Source organism: Sinohyriopsis cumingii, chromosome 1, assembly GCF_028554795.1.
Source record: "Sinohyriopsis cumingii isolate HCF-2022 chromosome 1, ASM2855479v2, whole genome shotgun sequence".
In the NCBI taxonomy this organism is placed as follows: domain Eukaryota; kingdom Metazoa; phylum Mollusca; class Bivalvia; order Unionida; family Unionidae; genus Sinohyriopsis; species Sinohyriopsis cumingii.
This window is the reverse complement of record NC_142961.1, coordinates 95,619,197-95,642,092: the sequence shown is the minus strand read 5'-3', so window position 1 is coordinate 95,642,092 and position 22,896 is coordinate 95,619,197. Positions and strand designations below refer to the sequence as shown.

At 37.6% G+C, this 22,896-nt stretch overlaps 2 protein-coding genes across 3 annotated transcripts in view; one reads left to right on the top strand and one right to left on the bottom strand.

Moving 5' to 3' along the window:
* The window catches only part of LOC149807378 (uncharacterized), a 35,791-nt gene extending 17,376 nt beyond the window's left edge, over positions 1 to 18,415 (bottom strand). Inside the window, exons 1-2 of one of the 2 annotated variants that reach the window (XM_089965963.1) lie at positions 18,231 to 18,415; positions 2,541 to 3,199 (exon numbers count right to left, since the gene is read on the bottom strand). In XM_089965963.1, coding sequence (XP_089822089.1) covers positions 2,541 to 2,879 — 339 coding nt within the window. In that variant the 5' untranslated portion in view covers positions 2,880 to 3,199; positions 18,231 to 18,415. Of the gene's footprint in view, positions 1 to 2,540; positions 3,200 to 17,268; positions 17,415 to 18,230 lie in introns of those variants that run through there. The other variant, XM_089965970.1, reaches the window with a different exon arrangement.
* The window catches only part of LOC149807377 (uncharacterized), a 68,142-nt gene continuing 58,970 nt past the window's right edge, over positions 13,725 to 22,896 (top strand). The window contains exons 1-2 of the mRNA XM_089954230.1: positions 13,725 to 13,863; positions 17,135 to 17,249. Coding sequence (XP_089810356.1) covers positions 13,725 to 13,863; positions 17,135 to 17,249 — 254 coding nt within the window. The remainder of the gene's footprint in view (positions 13,864 to 17,134; positions 17,250 to 22,896) is intronic.

The following is a 22,896-nucleotide window of genomic DNA, read 5'->3' as shown; positions in this document are numbered from 1 at the left end:
TTAAATAATTTCTCGAAATTTTTTAATATAAATATTTACTTTTCTCCCATGTGCCACTTATGATAATTTGTTTCGTGGCTGCAAATTCTGACCTGTGCCAATCTGTTTTAAGTGCAATTTTGTTTCTTTATTTTGTATCTTTTCTCTCATGGAGTCTAGAAATTAAAATGTACGTCTAAATTCTATGTTCATTTTTGTATTTCTTTGAGGACATGTTAATGTTCATCAAATCACGTTGATTTTATTTTCATTTGTCAAGAATTAAGCTGAGCGACTTCATAACAATCGACTGGTGTCTTATATTCAATCCAAGCTAGATTTCAGTATTTCGGACGAATGTATGGCATAGTTGATTTAATGGAAAAATGTCATTTTGAGGAGAAACTGCGAAATTTTGGATAATTTTGAAAGATCATAATACACTGAAACTTAAGAAAATAAATAACAATTACATCCTATAGATTATATCACTTTTCAATGTTTTTTACCGAGGTCTTTTAATTTCGCCGTTGACTAGATTTAAAAATGTTGTAATTTCGGCAACAAAAATTTAAATTTATTTAGAAAAAGTCCGGCCATAAAGCCCTGCAAGATATTTCAGTAAATGTTTAAGACAACCTATAATTTTTACTAGGCGTGTACATGAAATTGTTTATCTATTTTCAATCTTTAAATACTAGCATATCAGATAGCTTTCAAAAAGTTTAAACGATATATTGTAAATTATACATAGTATAAACCTATTTAGCATTTTCTACAAAATTATCTGATCAATTTGTATGCATAAAGCTAAACATATATATCTGATCATCTGACACAATTTATAAGAAGGTAATAAAATATATCAGATATCACATGTAGTCTACGAGACACTAAATAAAGTCTTAAGGTCCAACTAAAATTATTTTATGCTAGATTTATAATAATAACAGTACGTTTAGGTCTTACAATGATTTTATTCGAACGTCAGTCATCCTGTCACCTCAAGAAGAATTGTCACATGCTCAGTTCAGCTGGTCAGGTCGTTCATCTTTGTAAGTAAATAAGGAATCCGGGAAAGCCCGAGTTATAACATATCTATTTCAAAGATATTTCATCGACTTTACCAAAATATCATATAAAATTTTAGAGAAATATATCCATCCGTCCGTTACAAATATCCTTGTTGCATAAACGGGATACACGCTGATAGAAGGAGAGTAACCGTATACAGCATGGTGTTATTAAAAAGATTAGTAAATAACAAACCTTTCAGATCCTGGGCTTATCCTCCGTTGAGAGGGGTGGAGGTCGCGTGGGAGTTCATATTTTCAAAGAGAATATGAAGCCTTCCTTGCAATCTGATCTCTACACCTATCGAGCGAGAGTGATCACAACAGGTACGCTATTTCAGAACCATGAGTACATAACGATAACGGGTTTAAATTCTGAAAGCAGTGTGTGTGTGTGTGTGTTTTCCGGCAAAATAATAATAGACATAGGGTATGTGCTATTTGTGTTGATATCTCCAATTATAGTTTCATTCGATTTGTCGAGTCTATCTATTGATTATGCGGAGTCGGTGTTTGGAATATGTTTTTCAAACCGATTAATTTGCAAATTTCTCGGAGCAGACGTCATAATTACAATAATCGCGAGACTTTATGATAGACACTCCCCAATTTCTTAACATAGAGAATTATCTGGATATATAAGGTGTATTTGTCCAGTAATTTGAGAGAGGAATGATTTTTTTGTATTAGGTATATGGGTAGAATTTTGTATTGCACGAAGTACTCATATTTGGCATGGAAAGGCTTAATGGTAAATCACACAAATGTGAAACAAAACCATGCATGTGTGATATCAAGAGTTTCGTTATGTGTGGTGATTAGGGGCTTAGACCACTCCCCTCCCCTTCACCTGATGTTAAACAAGATTTGTGAATAAATTCAATAAGGAGAGAAACATATTCGAATAGAAAAGAAGATAGCAATAATATGTTGACTTCAGTACAGATTATGTTAAAGCATGCAAAACACATACTCAGCAGGCATGCGGAGTGTTTGTACAAGTGAAAATGCAGCATAACTTTGTGACTGAAAAATGGAATCAAACAAACTGGAGTGTGAAACTTATTTGATTCTGTTCCTTCATATATGCATACATTTGCGTTAGTTGGTGATGTAGTGCAGATTCTTCTACAGCGATAGAGAAACACAATCAAAGCATTACATAATGATTTAGGCAGCAACGATGGTCAATGGTTTGCTTGCGAGACTCGTGATCAGATAAGTGTCGGTGCAAATAACGCAGAAAACAGGTTGGGTCCATCGCCGTCGTGTTTCTCTTGGCACTGCGCTTTATTCGAAGTATCTCGACACGAGATCACCTCTCAGATGTTCATGCGAAATTAAATATCACACCAAGCCATGATTACGTAAACGAACAAAACTTTAGCATTTTCAACCTTTCGCGGAAAGGGGTAGGAGATGATGGAGGGAATGTATAATTGAAACGCTTCAAGACAATATAGCTATGCTTCAGAATGCTAAATCTACCTTGTAGCCCATGTCATGCATATCATGATCCATATGACCCACGTGTTCATGCCCCATACGCTCCATCTCTCTCTGGTTCACGTGTCCTATATGTTCCATGTCGCTGTGGTTCATGTGTCCCATATGTTCCATGTCGCTGTGGTTCATGTGTCCCATATGTTCCATGTCGCTGTGGTTCATGTGTCCCATACTTCCCATGTTGCTTTGGTTCATATGTAACCTGTGTCCAATATTAGTTTGATTCATGTATCCAATGTCTCCCATGATGTTGTAATTATTGTGTCCCATACTGCTGTGGTTCATGTGTCCCATCTTGATGTTGTGTGCATTGTGTCCCATCGTATGGTTAATCTGGTCCACTCTGAATCTCTATCATCGATTACGTTTTTTAGGATAAAACACACACTTAAGACTAATGGAAGACTGATTGGTGGGTATAGCTGCAAGATTCTAATGGAAGACTGATTGGTGGGTATAGCTGCAAGATTCTAATGGAAGACTGCTTGGTGGATATAGCTGCAAGATTACTCGATTAAGAGGTTGCTACCGCTCATCGTTGGTGCAGACGACATCACTGTTGCCAGCCAAGAGGGCTATTCATATGATAGCTGGAACCTTTTAAGTTAGCAAAGATATCAAATAGATGCGTCCGTTGACACCTAAAAGACAAAAAATACTGTCATACCATATATGTATGTATGTATGTATGTATGTATGTATGTATGTATGTAAGTGTGTGTGTGCGTGCGTGCGTGCGTGCGTGTGTGAGAGAGAGAGAGAGAGAGCGAGAGCGGCGGGGGTGGGGGTGCGAGAGAGGGAGTATAAACTGAAGTTTCTTGAATTATAATGAGACAGGAGTGGTGTATGTAATCCATGCTTCCATACAATTCAGCCCAATGACTTGCCTATCAACAGGTGTTTTAGACTTAATGATTGCGATTCCTATCAATTGTTATTTTGCTATATGTGAAGCAATATCTAGACGATTCAATGATTCGGCAAGAAAAATATTTCTTCGGACGTCGGTTAAAACATTACAACTAAGTAAAATGATAAACCGAGACAGATAATGGTGTTTATTTGGTTGAATGCCTGTGATGATATTTCGAAATTATCAATAAATTGAATGATATAACTCAAGCAAAACTTAAGGAACATAATCAAAATTATATTCTTCACAAATTAAAATCAATGATACAATAACAACCCAAACATTAAACAGTTCACTATGAAAATATGGAGATCTTAAACGACCAGATGATTTTATTTTTTGTCGATAATGGAAATAGACAATAAGCGTAGACAATGATGATGAAATTCTTAACTCGCCAATTAATGAGAAGATTTACATTTGTATTGTCACAAAGATCTCATTTAATAATGTAAAGATCTCATTTAATAATGTAATTTGTCGAGTCTATCTATTAATTATGCGGAGTCGGTGTTTGGAATATGTTTTTCAAACCGATTAATTTGCCAATTTCTCGGAGCAGACGTCATTTTTTACGAGTAGATGCTCTCAAAATAAGTAACAGAAAAGAGTGAAAGACAATAAGCTTTGTAAAATTACCAAATAATTTATTTCCTTACAATACAAAGTGAAAATGAGAAAAAAGAACTTATGGTATTGCGAATTAAATCCCAAAATAATCCACGAATTATAGACACAAGTCCTAATAATTTAAAGTCCTAAATAAAACTCAGTACAAGTCCCAAAGAAATAAAAAAAAAAACTGAAGGCGATGACGTGTCTGTTATAGCTTATAGAGTGTTGATGTGGCAATAGTCTTTTTTTTGAATCCTAAAAATGTAATTCCAGGACTGAATACACTATAAATTCCAGTGAATGTCTTTATCCAAGAATTTCATTAGAGATAATTTTTTATTTCCAGAGAAAATAATCACTTGAATTCAATAATTTGAACAAAAAAGATTCCAGCCCAAACAACTGGTCACAACATATAATATACACTTTGAAGGTGCTAGATGTTAAAGCACGAATGACCTCACAATTGCAAGATTATACAGTTCCATACTTGACCTCAGGGTCACAGTTAGAATTTTCTATAACAAAAAAATCCATTACCTAATGGAAAAAACCTACTAGAATGATCCTGATGTTTACAAAATGAAAACCATAACATGGATTACACCAAGGAAATTCCTAAACTTAGACCTAAATAAACATATGTACTTCTTCTATTAATAATAGTCCTGATATTAAGCCCATATACAGACAGAATACTTTAGCTAAGTATTAGCTGTTTACACAAAATAAAATTAAAAATGTCAATCAGATCAAACAGAAATAAACTCAGTTTTGGACAAGGTCAAGTCCAGGATACAATGTTACATTACAAAAGCATGTAATGAAATAATGTTTATTTTAATTAAAAAACCTTAAAAAAACAAACAATTAAATATACATAACAATAATCATTAACGACATTAGTACATGGATTATTCTTGACCCTTTTATCTTCAGGCTATTGTAAAACAAATTTATAAACGTCATTATACTGTGAATTACATCCCGTTTGAAATTTAACGTCCAATAGTGTTAAAAGGTTGCGGTCAACTATTCGCAGCTTTGCTAAATCTTATAGTTTTGTACAATTTAACGAAGTAAACTTTGCTATAAAATAACAATAAAAGTATCAAATGAAAATGTCTAATTTTTCGTATGGTTTTTTAAACATAAAATATCAGTTTCATTACAACTTAAAACAGTGACAGCTTACCCCGCGAGTAAAGCGCACCCGCGTATCGTTCAAGACTAGTGGAGTTACCGTTCTTAGCGTGACGTCATTCGTTCAGCAATTATTACTGCTAATCTCAAGCCGAAATAATGTCTCTTGATGTCAACATACTTTCAGGACATTATTTGTAAATATAAGACTACAGTATTACATACTTTCAAATCTGGGCATTTATATCGCCCTCACCTTTGCTTCTTTACTCATTTTGTTATTTTTTAAAGACTGTTTGGAAAATGTCGATTTCATGTGATCACTAAAACACGCTCATGCAACAAAACCGAGGGTTGTTCTAAGACATAATTTTTTTAAAAGATTTTATTTCAGTCTGCTTTTTGTCAATTTATTTCTAGCCCTGGCGGTTCTCTCAGTGGTCAGAAATACCCGATGATCAGGTAATATTTCACTGTTGGGGAATTATATTAAAGGTAGGAAGCTTTATTTACATTTGACAGTTGGAAAAATACCAATAAAATGTTGTTCTGCGAAAACAGTAAAACAAACCAACTGTATTCAAATAATATAGTTCTTCGATAATATTTACCCGATCATAATATTTTAGGAGAACTACTACTACTACTTTGCAAATCCAGATTTCTGACGCTAAATTGTTTAAGCTAATAAGTTTTAAAAAAATTCTGTCCACATAACTGACAGTTAGATTGATCTCCTCTTGACACAGGAATTGGCGCTAAGTCCCGAGATTACTTCATTTACTACTTGAGCGGAAGGCATGCTCTCTGTATGGATGTAACGATGAGGAGGCTGGGAGGATAAGAAAAATAAACACAGTTTGCTATAATTTTATGTTTTTGAGATACATTACTCGATTATAATACCGTAGGAGAATATGAAAGAGGTGGAGGAAGATACATCTCTTTACCCCGGAGAGGCCATTTAGTCCCCAGAGGTATATGGGACAGCTTCTAGATAATTTGACTGGAGAATAGTCTCCATGTGTCGAGGAACGGCTTCGAAAGGGAACAGTTTTTCCCTCCCGCAAATCCAGCGAAGTCACGAAGCCGCCTCTTTATGTAGCTGTCGAACGACATAGGAAGGTAACCTGTTGCTTCACTGTTATAGGTCCCACCAGGAAGAGTTTAGCCTTTTGTGATGGAAGATATGAAATGAAAGCTCGCGAAAGTAGACTCTGATCTCCATCCCAGAATAGGATAATGTCAGGTAGCGAACAGTTTCTCTCAAATACAATGATTGTGGCGAATGCCCTAACTTCGTTAACCGAAATGTGCAAAAAGTTCATTTGATTTGCGGTTATTACCCGATGTGTGGAAAGAATAACCCAGTTAACCAGGACGAAAGTGTCATCTCCTATATATCGTCCTTTCCCTCCTTGAGGGGAAGAGGAGTGATCGCCCTCGACACGTCGGTTCGGTCTTTTTTAAGTAACACTGAAAATCTCGCACTGGGTCCTGTAGACAAAAATGAGACAATGTGTCAAACGTAGACAGGGATTTCACTACAAAAGTCTGATTCCTCACGAACAGGCAATGACAACAGGATCTGTTCTTGGCAATGACAACAGTGGCTGTCATGAGTGATTCTGACCAATCTTGTTGGAAATGCAAGTAGTTCCGGTCCTCTGATAGAGCATGTATTTCGCTGATTCTGTCTGACGTCGCGAATGCGGTGATTAAGCAGGTTTTATATGAGGTAGATTATAGATTATACTCTGAGCACATTGCCAACGTCTTAGTTGGTGTGTACTCAAAATTGGGCAGGAGATCGGATAGGTATAGATTTTGTCTGATACCCTCTTTTCAATGATGATGACGTGTGCCAGAGACCATGGAACGGTAATCTTTGATTGTAATTGATGCTAACCGTTTCTCGTCAAGAGCCATAGTACGAAGATAGCTATCCGATGTAAAGATGTCTGCAGTGGTATAATGCATTCTTGGGCAAACCATTGTGTGAAGAGTTTTTATTTGTCCTCGTACGCTTTTAAAGCTGAGAGCAGTCTCGCTTGAGCAATTCTCACCACCACTGGTTGTGATAACTTTTTATTCCTGAGGGCTTGTTCAATATGGTCCAAACGTGCAGGCTCTTCAACTGTGGATTTGATGAAATACTTGACGTCGTGGTTGTTTCAGCAAATGATGGAGTATTTTTTATTTTCCAAGGGTTTTCTGTTGCGAGACTGACGAGGTCCACGATTTTCCATTCTGAGTAGTGAAGTCGGGATGAGGCGACACTCCCGTTCTCTCGCCTTCTGTGTTACCTTTGAAATCAGAGGCGTTGGAGGGTAAGTGTATATATCCAGGCTGTTCCAGTCTATAGAAAGACCATCGACTGCCCTTACTTTCGAATTTAGTACTGATGAGATAAAGATTTTGAGCTTGGCATTCTACATTTTCACAATAGGTCCACCATTGGTCGAACCTATCGGGCACAGATCCGATTGAAAATCAAGGGATAAAGAAATCTGGGACAAAAAGTACACTAATACATTTAGTCGGCATGGAATATGATGACCTTACACTTGGATATGTTCTTGAAACCAACACTTTAGAAAATCCCAAACAAGAATGAAAAGGTCTGGGGATTTGGTTCCACCTTGCCGCATGATATAAGTCATTATCGTAGAGTTGTTGGACAGACTGAGAACTCCCGTCCTATTTAGATCTGAGCAGAGATATATATTTACTATAACACGAGCCCCCGTGTTTAAAATAAAACAATTTAATCAATTACATGGACAAGATGAATTCGAACACGACATCCTCATTCTGCCTCTTGTCCACTTTTGTTTGGGCGAACTACGATTTTCAACGGCTGTAGATTTGTAGGACTACTTCTCAGTGGCTTTTTCCTTGATGATTCCTCTGCCATAGCGGACTCTGAGGGAGGGAAATTGGTCTCCTTGACTTGTTTGCAAATTTCGTCAACCTGACCATTAAAGAGGAAATTATATGATAAAAGGCTGCAAACGTAGCTTGGTGGTCTTCAAGAAAAGTTGAAATAGAGAGCAATGCATCTCGTGCCGCCAGTTTTAAGCTCGTAGCTGCTGTTACAGCATTGACCAGGGTATGTTCGGCAGATCTGTTTCAGACGCGAGCTATTCTGGAAACAGGCTCCCACACGTGTTCTGTGGGATTCGGGATGGGAGAAGATAAATTGTTTTCCGCCTGTTTAAAGATCGACATAGATACTAGAGCAAACATAGAGCACACGGCAACGACACTGCGAACAAACTGCTGTGTTTCGTTAAAACACTTCCAATCCATGCTTACGAACATGGCATTGTCATCCCCAAATCTACGATATCTATATCGATTGCTTGTGGTGTAGGACTTGTAGAACCGTCGACTAAGTTTTGGGGAAGGTGTCTTTTTTAGAAAAAGAGACGGTTGACGCTTGTGTCTCGTAATTAACGATGTTAGCAACCCAAAATATAAGTAAATCTGCCAGATGGGAAAGAAATGTGTGTGTGTGTGTGTGTGTGTGTGTGTGTGTGTGTGATTTGGATTTTTGACGTAGCTTTAACAATTTTTCAGTCATATTGCTACTATGTCTGCAGTGTGGCAGTGAGAGTTTATAGTGATATCTAGCACTTGAGCATCGTGCCGCAGAACTATAGCATGATATCCCACCCAGTCACATTATTCTGACATCTGGCTGGCCAGTCCTAACACTAACCTCTTTATGCTGAGCGCCTAGCGAGTCAGCAGTTAGTGCCATTTTTATAAGTCATTGGTATGACTCGGCCGGGGTTCGAACCCACGACCTCACGCATCCGAGGCGGACGCTCTAACCACCTGACCATCGGGGTGGTCCGGAAGTAATTTGCAAGTAGAGTCTTCCTTTTTAGTCCATATATCAATGATGCCGGAGCTTTAGAACAGGTCGTTGATGACGAGGGAGGAGGCAGGAATATATACGGTGTGGAAGAGTACTTCAATAGAATCTCGGAAGACAGAGTGTATGAGCGTCATAGGAAAATCTAATAACACCGAGGGGCCTTGAGAGCAAACCGCTTAAATCCAATCCATCAAAAGACCTACAAACCCCTAGCGCCAATAGAAATGCATTCTCTTAACCAAGCATAGAGAAGATTAAAGAATCAAGTAGATTTCCCAGCGAATCTGACGATCCTATTGATCTCTAATACGTTTGGGACTCTAGAGAGCTGTCATGGGTTTAACGCCATTTTTCAGCACATGATATCCTATATATGGCGTCAAGTATAACTGGTGGAGGAAGGTCCCGGTTAAAATCCCCATAAGTACCACAGGCCCGCGGGAAGCAATTTGTAAGCTTTCTCGCAAACCCATTTTAGCCGAACCTGAGACTCGAATCCACAAGGAAAGAGCTGATATGGCAGTAATCGGTCAAGGCGAGCACTTTAGACTGCTCAGCCACCCGGGGCCCCAGCCTAAAAGTGTGGACACTGTCAAGCCTACTGATGTCAAGGCAAATATTGATGAAATTTGGGTTTTATATTTTCCTTCTATCTCTCTCTCCCACTTTATCCCTCTATCTCACCATCAGAATGAATAGATCTTATGATGTGTCAATGCTGTTGATTCTCTAAAGTTTAGAACTAACCTTAAAACAGAAAAATATTGCGGATCGCGTGTGGCATGTTCCGCCATCTTTACGCCTCTTTATTCTTGCTTCAGAATGTAATTCTCAATTTGAGGATACATTCGCAATTTCGAGGTCAATATTAAAGTTACATTTCTACATTGAATGTGTGCCAATATCTGCCGTTCGTTCAACCTAGGTTATTTGTCAAATAAGAATTAGCTTATAAGCTGTCAATGCATCGAATTTGTATTTTAAAACAGTCTGGTCAATCATACTGTAAATCTAATAATAAAAAATAAGTACTATTCCATGCTATTGGTACATCAAAACATTCAATGTTTGGAATTTATTCGGAATACTCTGTACTTTAGGACTTGTGATAAAACATTTGGGACTGTTTGGGATTTAATTCACAATACTGTAAGTTCTTTTCAACTTTTCACACTTTTCTGTTACTTAGTTTAAGACCATTGGGTCGTAAAAATATAAAATATACATTTTGTACAAAAGCCAAAAATAATCTCGTTCTGTAAATATATTTTTCGAACTAGACACACATACGCACACACGTTTGTACTTGCCATTTTGTTTAGTTTCACATATTTTCCTTGTTTATATTATTATGAAGGAGGTTTCAATAGGTGTTAATATATAGACCTGAAACTTCTTTTCCTATATTTCTGTGTCAAACCAAACGATGTTTATTTATAGTATCATGTAAACTGCTTTAAATGTATACGGATAGAAATTTTCAATTTCTATAAATGTACGCGATAAAATTAATGCATGCATATAGCTTCATTGGGGGCGAGATATTGATTTCCAGTCCTTGAACATGTTAAAAGCGAACAGTGCATTATACTCTTTAATGCATATAAAAAGCGTATGAAAATAACTAATGCAAATACAAATAAACTCTCACCCCACTTCACAAATGGTACATTTAGTTAGGTGGTTGACTTTTGGAGATTTAATGGCATTTTCAGCATTTATTTTATTGTCCAGCCCAGAAAAAATGTGTTTGGAAAGATAAACAGGTACGTTTGTGTAACATCTCTGCATCTATATGCAGAGAGAGAGAGAGAGAGAGAGAGAGAGATTGCATGTTAGTAATGGTGGTCGTGCAGTCTTCTCTTACCTAATATAAAGTATAGCAGCCCGCAAGTAAATGTTTCTACTCCAAACAATTGCCTTCCTTATAAAGTACCACCCAATTTACCTGTACAAGTTACTATTTGTTTAAAAAAATTAATTGCATAGTGTACACCCACTCAGGAGGCATCCGGTATAACTTATTTCGTTTAATGTGGTGTCATCTATCAGGTTTTTGTCCGAAAATTTTCGTCGAATCGATTCTTAACAAACGTCACAAAGAGGATATATTTACTTTATGAACTGAAACAAGTACGAGATTTCGGTTATCTATAAACCGATCATAATAATAATCGGCAACTTTTCAAGTGCTTAACTCATGAAAAGAAATGAGCTGATCTAGATTTTAGACTATGCCTGTCGATTTTATTGTTACTGAACTGAATACCAGGGCCCTTAGAATAGGAACAGCGGCATACCCCTCAAATTGCAGTTTGAGCGAAAGCTATAATGTAGGTGTATCGACAAATTTGGATGTTTATGCCGCTCTAAATAGTTCTTCAAAAGAAGGTGTGTGTGTGCGTGATTTGGAATTTGAACGTAGCTTTAACAATTTTTCAGTCATATCGCTACGATGTCTGTAGTGTTGCAGTTTATAGTGATGTCTTCTAGCACGGGGACAGCATGCCGCAGACATGTAGCATGATGTCCCACCCAGTAACATTATCCTGACACCAGGCAGACAAGTCCTAATACTAACCTCTTAATGCTGAGCCCCTAGCGAGGCAGCTGTTAGTACAATTTTTGTAAGTCTTTGGCATGACTCGGCCGGGGATCGAACTCACGACCTCCCACATCCGAGGCGGACGCTCTAATCACTAGGCCACCGGAGCGGTCACTTTATAAGAAAGAAAAATCATCCTAAAACCAGATACGCTTTCTTTATGCATGACAAATTATTTACCACTCTCTAGGAAGAAAAATTTATCACTGTCTATGAAAAAGTATTTACCACAGTCTGTGATAAAGTAGGTTTCTACCATAGTCTGTTTTTCAGCTTTAAACGACACTCTTTTAGAGAAAACACCGGCTTATGTAACCCGTATGTTTTTTTTTGTGTTTTTTTTTGCAGTGAAATAAATCCGTATGAAAATACCACCCCCACCCCCCAAAAAAAGAGAAGACAAGCATGAGACACCAGCCATCACCTTCTTCTGAGATAGGCCGGTCCCCAAAGGTAAATATGTTTATAAACACCCTATCTAAGAATCGATAGGGAACCCTACTTAAGACATTTTTCCCTTACTATTGTTATTTTTTCCCCTACAAGGCTTTAATATAAATGTAACTGTAGTGCGCGCTCCAACCATTTATTCCAGGACTTATGCCCATATTATAGCTATCAGTTTAGACTGACGATCTAGATCACTTAGTCAATGACATTTATAATGGAATATGAAAAGAATCATTAAGTTATGGGCATTTACAATGGACGGGGAATAATTTCATTTGTTTTTTTTATGGCCGCATGTGCTGAAAAGTGTAGTTATACTTATTTGGATCCCTACATTTTTCGTGGTTTCTTTTTTTTTTTTTTTTACTTTGACGGATTTATCCCTTTCAAGCTTATGGCATATTGTCTACTGTCGGTTACTAAAAATAGTTTGTAATTTTAATAATATGCATTTTTTATTATTAGTTCTAAAAGTGAGCCTAGCTGTGTAACGAGACAGAACTCAACTTTGAATCCAAAGAGGAAATGATCATTACTCGGTATTGTTTTAAAACTTATATGTTGAATCATTTCAATAACAAAAACGTATACAAGTTTTTATTACAGTATTTTAGAACTTAAGAAATAATAATGAGAAAAGACTCAAACATTGAACATTCACACTTCATATTTTTAGAGGGATCTTGGCATTTACTTATGATCATGAATAGGAAATGCTGATCAATATTTCCCAGTTTATGTTTATCTCTTTGATCTTGTTATTGTACCGTATTTCCCAGCTGTCTAAATCATAAGTATTCTGAGTACTTTGATCCATGGTGCAGACTTTCAATGCTGTGAATCTACATGATATCACCGTGAAGACTGCATTCACCACTAAAGCGAGAAACGGATTCCAAGCTTTACAAGAATTAGGAAAAGACGCATCTACCAGTAACACAAATAGACTCAATTCATCATGGGAACAAACTGCATCAGTCTACAAAAAGAGCAATGAAGTTTGTTGGGTTGCAACGAAAAGAAAAAGAGTACGGAGCGGATCAAGTCTGACACATATAAAGTCATTAACGAGAGACGTGACATAAAGAAGAGACTAGCAGTTGCCAAATCAGACACACTTCAAGAAAGATTCAAACAGCAATTCAGAGAGGCAGACCGGAAAGTGAAGAAACATGTAAGAACAGACAAACGAACTTTCATGGAAGACGTTGCAACGCAAGCTGAAAATGCAGCATGTGGTGGAGAACAGGGAAATGTATACATAATTACAAAGCTCGTTTGTGGCAAGTACAGTAGCAGGACAAGTGCCCCTATCAAGGATAAACAATGACTGGTAGTGACAACAGAGAATGAGCAGGACACAAGCAGGACACAAGCAGGACAGAGCATTTCAGGGAAGTTCTGAACAGATCACCAACTGAAGAAGCGGACATCCAAGAAGCTTTGGAAGACCTTAAGATTGACATTGCTCCACAAGAGAAAAGAAAAACCACTGCAACTGTCAGATCTCTCAGAAATGACAGATTTCCAGGTCATTATAACCCGAATGCGGAGATGTTTAAAACAGACCCAGAAGTTGCAGCCTCCATTCTCCAGCCAGTGTTTACATCACTTTTAGAAGAACAACAAGTGGCCAAGGACTGGACCACACGAGCTATCGTCAAGATCCATAAGAAAAGAGCACTCAGCGACTGTTATAATTGACGTGACATCACCTAACTATCCATACCCATTAAGATCTTTGCCAAGGTTATCATCAATCGGATATCAGATGCTGGCAACAAACAGTGCACAGAGAGACAGAGTCAGATGTACATTAACGTTGTTGATTTTGAGAAGGAATTTGACAGCATCCACAGAAAAAAGCGTTTGGAGCATTCTGGGACTTACGGAATTCCCCATATAAATGATTCAGCTCATCAAGAGTTTTTACAATAATTTCACGTGAAGCGTGGGATTCTGCAACTTGTGTTTTGATGTCAAGACTGGGGTCTGACAGGGATGAGTCGTGTCTACATTACTCTTCAAACTAGTAATTGACTGAATTATGCGGATAACAATAGAAGCCACGTCAAGGGACATCAGATGGACACCGTTTTCCACACTGGAAGACCCGCACTTTGCATATAATCATCCGACAGGATGGAGGCACAAAGAACGAATCTATAGCAGACTAAGCAAGGCTAGAAATGTATTCCAAAGTCTGATCAGTGTATGGAGATCAACACTGCGTGGTATCTGAACCAAACTTAGCTGTACCAGAGCTGCGTCTTATCAACGCTACTGTAAAGATCGGAGTGCTGGCGTAAGACAGAGTGTGATCTTGCGCAGCTCTCATCATTCCACACCACTAGCCTTCGCAGGATACTGTGTGTCTCTGGCTGAGGACAATTTCCAACCATGACCTTCTTGTAAAAAGTTGTGCGACTTGTTGTAAAATGTAATGTACGTACAAATAAGCAAGTTCACATCCATCCATCCTTAAATACAAGCATTCGTAAATTCATATTAGTCGAAATTTATTTTACAGCTTATTTTGTTGTATGTATGTATGCATGTAAGTGAGACTAGTATCATAAATGTAAAGATTTTCAGCAGTATTGCGAATGGCCTAACAAAGCCAAAACCCCGATTGTTAATAAACCCTTGCCTGATACTCTGAGAGCAGATGCATCTAGAATTACCTGAAGTAAATTCTATGAAACCAGTACATACAAGTCCACGTGAATTTATGATCAGTGGCACTTGTTTCACGGACGATCACAATACTGCATAGCAACTGAACCTCTTTGCTGTTTTCTTTACGAATATTTCTCAAACGCCTGATATGTCAAAATTTATAGAGCCTAATAAACTTACTACCTTTGTGAATTAAAGGGTACCCTATCATATTACTTTCTGAGCCCCTGATGGCCGAGTGATCTAACGAGCTCGCCTTTACTGAACCCTATCATCTCACCTCTGTCCGCCTGGGGCGGGGGGGGGGGACCACGAGTGGCCGAGTGGTCTAAAGCGCTCTCCGTTACGGATCACTGCCATCTTACCTCTGTCTGCGTGGGTTCGAGTCGGATTCGGCCAATGTGGGTATGTGAGAAAGCTTGTCAGTAGCTTCTCGTGGGTCGGTGGTTCTTTCATGGGTTTTCCCGGGTTCTTCCTCTGCTAGTATACTAGCCGTTAATGTTAAGCCATTAGACGTCATGAAAAATGGCGTTAATCCCAAAATAATAAAAAATCTATCATTATAGTTTCAGCATCCTCCAAATTCAATCACTGACACTACTGACAATATCACAAAAATTGACATTAACAAGTCGACAGATCCAGATGGAATGCACACCAAAATTCTGAAAATTTCAGCCCTGTCACTCTCTGCCCATTTCCTGAAAATTTCCAATGTAATTGAAATTAGCCAACGTATTCGAAATTAATAAGAAAAATAAAAAGAATGACCCATCCGACTACTGACCCATGTATACTCAACCTGCACTTGAAAAAAAAACAACACTGGAAACAATTTCTAGTAAGCCTCCAAACTTCCCCTAAGTACTAACTCCTCCATATGTACCAGCTCCTCCAGAAGTACTAGTTCCGCCATAAATCACAACCAGGTTTCTGAAAAATGCATTCATGACAGACTTTTGTGACGAAACTTACAAACTAGTGGCTACTAGTGATTATAATCGGCTACGTTGCTGGTTTTTCAAAAAAAAAAAACATTCGATTTAATCATTAAGAAATGATCAGTCGCCAATTTGTCTTCAAATTCAGATTACTGGTTGAATTATATCGCGCTAAATCATATCTCTCAATTTAGCTGTCTGGTGTAAATAAAACAGGATGTATATTAATGCATCTAAAACGAAATGAATGACAGTCGGAATAAGAAAGCGCACATCCATTGAGATTTACAAACTTCTCAATCAAAATGTCTCAGATCTGCCAAGTGTTAAAGACAAAATTATTGATATTTACATAGATGAACACATTCATTGGAATTGACATAACTGTCACCTATGTACGATTGACGTCTAAAAAATGAATATCCTAAAATTATTCTCCAAATTTAAACATCAGTCGTCACGTCAGCTTTATTTTTCTGGATACATAATATACATACCATAGCGAAAAGACTAGGAATGTACTATAGGGATACATACCATAACCGATAGACTGGGGCTGTACTATATGGGGACACATACCACAACTGATAGACTAGGGCTGTACTATATGGGGACACATACCACAACTGATAGACTAGGACTGTACTATATGGGGATACATACCATAACCGAGAGACTGGGGCTGTACTATATGGGGACACATACCACAACTGATAGACTAGGGCTGTACTATATGGGGACACACACCACAACTGACAGACTAGGACTGTACTATATGGGGACACATACCATAACTGATAGACTAGGGATGTATTTTGGGGTTACATACCATAAATGATAGACATGGGCTGTACTATGGGAATACATACCATAACTGATAGACTAGGGATGTACTATGGGAATGCATACCATAACTGATAGACAGGGATGTACTATGGGTATACATACCATAACTGATAGACTAGGACTGTGCTATATGGGGATACATACTATAATTATAGACTTGGGCTGTACTTTATGAGGATAAATAACATAACTGATAGGACTATAACATATAGGGATACATACCATAACTGATAGACTAGGATTGAAATATGGGGATATGTGCTATAATTGATAGACTAGGGTTGTACTATATGGGGATACATACCACAACTGAGAGACTAGCGATGTACTATGGGGATGCATACTACAAATAATAGACTAGGTCTGTACCTTATGGGGAAACACCTACACTACGTATATGATGATTGATAAACTCAAGAAAACGGTAGCACGAATAATTATGAAACTTCCTTGTTGACCCCCCCCCCCCGCTTCTTTTTGTTCGCACGTTCACAATAGCTAACACATCGTCGCAAGCCACTGGTGGTAATCAGCTATGTCCCTTCATTGCCCGTGGAACTTGTCTCGCTTTTGATAAACAATGCATTGACCTGTTAAACAAGTTACAGCGAGCGTGAGTATATTTTCCTCACCATCTGACCAAACATGACTTTTCACGCTAAGACAGTCAGACTGTCTCTTCCAAGCAGTCATTGATGCGTCATTATTACGCCGTGTTGTTGATGGCGTATTTTTTTATGCATGCTCCCTCCAAAATATGAAATCTCAACACAGGTAGCAACGAGTGACGAAGAAGAATATGCGAATTATCGCCCTTTGCATGCGACGACGTGACTATCAATACAAAAAGGTATTGTTTATTTTCAAGGAATCATGACACACACGTGTCTTAACAACGTTTCTCCAGATTATATCTCTGTGCTAATTAAACTGAGATCATCAAAAACTCAGTGTAATCTCAGATCTACCACATACCACGAATTTCAGATTTTGAGTTTGAGAACTACCCATTTCAAAACCTCTTTCACTGTATCAGCACCTACGTTCTTGGAATTCGCTCTCTCTGTTGATATGTCATTAGAATTCCCTTTCTTTAATTGAAAGGTCATTTTTAAAAAATCCTTTTTGACCAGTTGTAATTATGTATCGAAGCCTCCCCAAACGGAATGTTACTTTTTTGTTCAGATATAATGTGAGTGTGTCCTTATATGTATGCAGTATCCAATATATCTATTCCAATACGTTATTTGTACCCATGGCTGTGCAATCAAAAGTCACGAGTTTTGTTGTTGTTATTTTTTCATTCTTCATTTATTCTTCAGCTCTGTAGGAATGTTGACATATTGATATGTGTATTCCTATGTATGTATGTATGTATGTATGTATGTATGTATGTTTGTGTGTGTGTGTGTGTGTATTTTTCATCATGGTAATTAACTGTTGTGGCTAATCCCGCCCCCCCCCCATGACTGCTTTCATAACGTACGAGAAGTCATCCACGTTGCATGACTGATCGGAATTCGACATACAAAATACCCCCCCCCCCCCCAAAGGAATTAGCTGGTTCACACAAAATCAAAAATGCATCACTTACCCAAGGTTCCTTTAGTTCAGACACACGGGAAAAAAGTGGAAACCTGAATGAAATCTCCCTTTTTTGAGGTCTATTATTTTACAATCCAAATTAATGACTCGTGCGGCTTGCAAGCTTAAGTTGTTGCCCACTTGCATTCAAGTTGTAACGACGTGTCATTAAAATAAGTCCATTCAGTTTGAGACATCAATGCGATAAGGATTTTAGTAAAAATAGCCTGCGGACTGGTTACCTGGTCTTATTTCTCCGGTGTATTATGTGGATATACTGACTTCAAGACTATAGTTGAAGTTGAGATTAGTTCACTCGCTCTACTTAATTTCAACAAATGTTAACGTATACATTAGAGCTTCCATCTAAGAATAAGAAGGACACAAACCAATCATTGCAAACATGTATTTTGTAAGCATAACATGGCTACGATACGACTTTCTTGAATAAATCTTGGTAAATAGGTAGACATAAGCATGCAGCACATGATGGCACTCCGGCCAAAATTCAAGAATTTTATCAGTGCAGCTAGGGTAACATAATTAAGTATTCCTTACATTTATACTTGCAGTCTTTACATGCTTGCAGCCTGTGAAACACTTATCGTTTGCTATCTTTCTTTCCAAATGTAAAGGGAGATACAATTGCGCGTGTTACTCGTAACCCACGGGTCGTGGGTTTGATATTTGTAAAAATGATAATATATTTACTGAATTTTAAATTCTAAACAAATACTTAACTAACTAAACTGAACTTATGTATTTAAGCGTAATTTCTAAGTTTACTGCATGCATCGACGTCAGAACTAGATATCGAGATATGCTTTTTACATTTAGAAAATAGATTACATCTTTCGCTGTGGAGGTCGAAAAGCTTCAGAGTTGTGAAACTCAATACCTCATACATAGTTATAAACTCGGACAACATACATCTATTAACAAGTTTCAGACATTATGATTTAAGGAAAATAGTTTTCTTCTTCTTCGGATTACAAATAAGCACACATGCTGTCTTTAAAACCTTAGGAACCAATATTTATGAAGCTTTGTGGAATTTTTCAATGCTGGAGTAAAGAAGAGCAAGATAACTGTCCATCACAATAATATTTTATTTCCAGCCATATTGCATACCTGGTCTTGTCTGAATGAACCATCTTTTCTAAAGACCATAACTTTACCAAGGTTAATATTTGTTTCCATCCATGTACTACCGCAATCGTGCAAATTATCCGTAAGTTTTTGTAAATCCTCATTGCTTTCTTAAAATAGAACTAAATAGTCATCAAAAGTAACAAAACCAAAGATAACTCGTTTAACTCTAAACAGACATTTTCCGTTCATTATAACATTTTCAGAGCTTCAACAAAAACACGAATCTTGTATCGGTGATAAAATTTTACTTCTATCAAAACTATTTCATATTTAAAAAAGGTTAATGTACTACGACGCCTGCATTGTCAAACATACGATTTAACAGCGGTACTTAAGAAACATGGACCATTTTGTGGTTTACATCTTTTCTAAATTTCTTTAACAACTAACCATTTCTATAAACAATACCAAATACCTTTTTAAAATCAGCAATAGCTGCGCACAAGCTTTAACCATGCGTAAATATAAACAATGTAAACTAAAAATAGCGCCAGTAGTTAATAACCCTTTCTTTAACTCATTCGGCCCCAGAGGTTTTTGTCGTTTTTGTCTGAAATGTGCGTAGGAAATACATTTGGGGGGCTATTTCTGAATACATCGTAATACATCGGCTTTCAACAGATTTTCCATGAGACTAATGCCTAGTTGTATTAGAAACATCATTTTCCATTGGTTATTTTGCTTACGCATGAGCAGAAGGGTACAAGTTGGAGTTCTTTGTTTTAAATTTTTAACTTTTTTTTTGCTTAATGGACCCATCATTTTCGTATGGAGACGGCAATTTATTCCAAATGCCCACCTTATCCTAGTTTTTGCAAAGGTTCACCTGTCTGTGTGCAGTTAAGACCGGTATGCCTTAGATGTGAGGCCAAAAGGTCTAAAATCCGGACACAAAATTGCATTCCGATCTCGAGCGAATTTTGAGTGAAAAAAAACCGGGTCCAATAAATGAGGTTTTTCTCTCTGTATTTTGTAGTGCAACTACAACTTCCAGATTATTTGATATCATTTTAGAGCTATATCTGTCTGCTTTTTTTAATACCACCCACGTTGGTGTATCTTAAATGACCTTGACGCTGCAGAGCTTGGAAGTAGGGTACAGCCTCATGACGCCTACAGACGGGATCGGGGCCGAATCGGTTAAACCAAATTGTGTATTCGATTGTTTTGTCCTTCTTCTTCGAACAATTTAGAGGTCTTTCACGTAAAATACTGGTCAAAAAGATTTGAAAAGCAACTTCGTAGAGTATTAGCTTTATAATTCCCCGAATTACAAACATCATCAGACTTTGAAAAAAAGATTAAATTACCAACTCCCGCATTGCGTAGGAAAATGACCACTACTGAATGAACTATTTTATATATAGGATATAAGATACTTCTGTCTGTTCTTGTAATACTCTGTCAAAAAGATAACATTGCCATTTTTTTCATAACATTTTGAGTTTCTTATCGCTTCTGAAATTCCATAATCGGTTATTTGGTTATCTAGTTCTTTAACATTTGTCCTTGGATCCAATACTCCAGATTCATAGTTATTTCGTATAAAATGATTAATTTCCTCGTTTAAAAAGACGTTTGTTTTGATTATGCAAAGTGCTAAATAACTGAAAAAGTTTTCCGAAGAATACTTTCAGCAGAGGTTACATTCACGCTTTTGGTTAAGAAAGTCCAAAATTTCCTTTAATTAGAACATCTCAAATAAATAGCTCATGCAGTAATTTACTTTTGTATTTGAACTTTGTCTTTTGTTTCAGGCATTTCTTATATTTTTGTTCCAAATATTATTAACATACCTGTTACGCTCAGTTTTCCGTACATTGCTAATTGATTTACGTAATGTTTAAAACTATCCATACATTCTTTATGGAACCAATGCTCAGACTGCCTCGGAAGTAGTGAAGTGGGGCGATATAGGATCTATGGGAATTAGCATTAAAAACACCCCTGGGTCACTATAGGGTCTATGTAAATTTAACATGGACAAAACCCCTGGGTCGATATAGGGTCTATGAAGAATTAGCATTACAGACTTCCCTGGGTCTGTATAGGGTCTATGTAAATTTAACATGGACAAAAACCCCTGGGTCTGTATAGGGTCTATGTAAAATTTAAACAGGGAGGGGTCTCTATTTTTTTTATAAAAAAAAATTAAAAAAAAGGGGTAGGCAATTGAAAGTCTATCTCTTTTCGAGAGATGTGGGTGGCCCTGAAAAGGGCCTTTGGTTTATGTTAATACACCCTTAACATAAAGGGCATCTGTGACATCTTCTTCTTCTTCTTAAGCTTCGCCTCACTGTAGGGCCATAGATTAGTACTCTTTTGAGGCATCCTTGCCTTTCCACATAGACTCTTCGTATCCATAGGCTGGTGTCGGTCCTATGGACAACTGTCCACTTGGATCGGACATACATCGGTATGTCCGTCCTGAACATCATCGTTGACACAAGCGTAGAAGATTGCACATCGGTCCACATGTTGAGGCGCCGAGAACAGGTGAATGAATGCAGTGAACTGCACTTATTTATAGGCAAGAGAAAGGATTGAAACGGATTGAGTTCGTTGACCAATCCAAACACGCGTTACATAATTCAGTCAGCCCGCATCCAATCCGAAGAGAACAGTCTGTGACGTCACGTGGTCTATATAGATTCGCTAGCGCCTGTGCGCAGTCAATTCATGCGACAGTTATTCAACATGACGGAAACTCAGAAAACGATAAATTGGGGTGCACCAGCAGTGGAGACCGCCCAAGGGAACCCGGACTTACTTTCAGAAGAGGTAAATTGGGATTTTGTGGATTTTCTTACCTCGCAAGAATTTGTTCCGGAACCTTCGTCACCTTCTTCATTACCGCACGTGGAAAATTTTAGACAGAGACAGAAAGAAGAATTGGAGAAATTTATACAACAGCAAAAGGAAGCGGAACAAGCTTTTCTTCTACAGCAACAACAGCAAGAAGAAGAGGTAAGAAAAAAACAGCAACAAGAAGAAGCAGCAGCAAAGAAACAAGGGTGTGAAAATCAAACGGTCACGGTACTGTTGGACATTTTAGCGGAGTTAAGAAGTCTGAAACAAATGTATCAGACTTCTTTATCACGACCAAAGAGAATACGACCTTCCCGAGCTAAACACTCCAACCCTGTGACTAAGCCTATCGTGCCACCCTTAGTGATTTCAACCAAATCATCATCAACAGTACGCAGTCCAGAAGTAGGCTTTGGCCGTGGCAAAGGCTTAAGACAGTTAAAGTTGATTGCTTAAACTCACCCCTACACCAAATAAAGGCCCTTTTCAGGGCCACCCACGTCTCTCGAAAAGAGATACACTTTCAATTGCCAATAACTAAAAAAAAAACATTTTACCCCTATATAACGTGTGTATGAGTGTGCGTGAGTGTAGGTTCTTGTTTTAAAATCAAAACTCAAAGACACTTACGTTTTGTAGACTTTCTATTCTGGTACAAGTTTTACAATTCAATTCACAATTCACAACATAACACTTTAAAAAGTTCATACACTTCT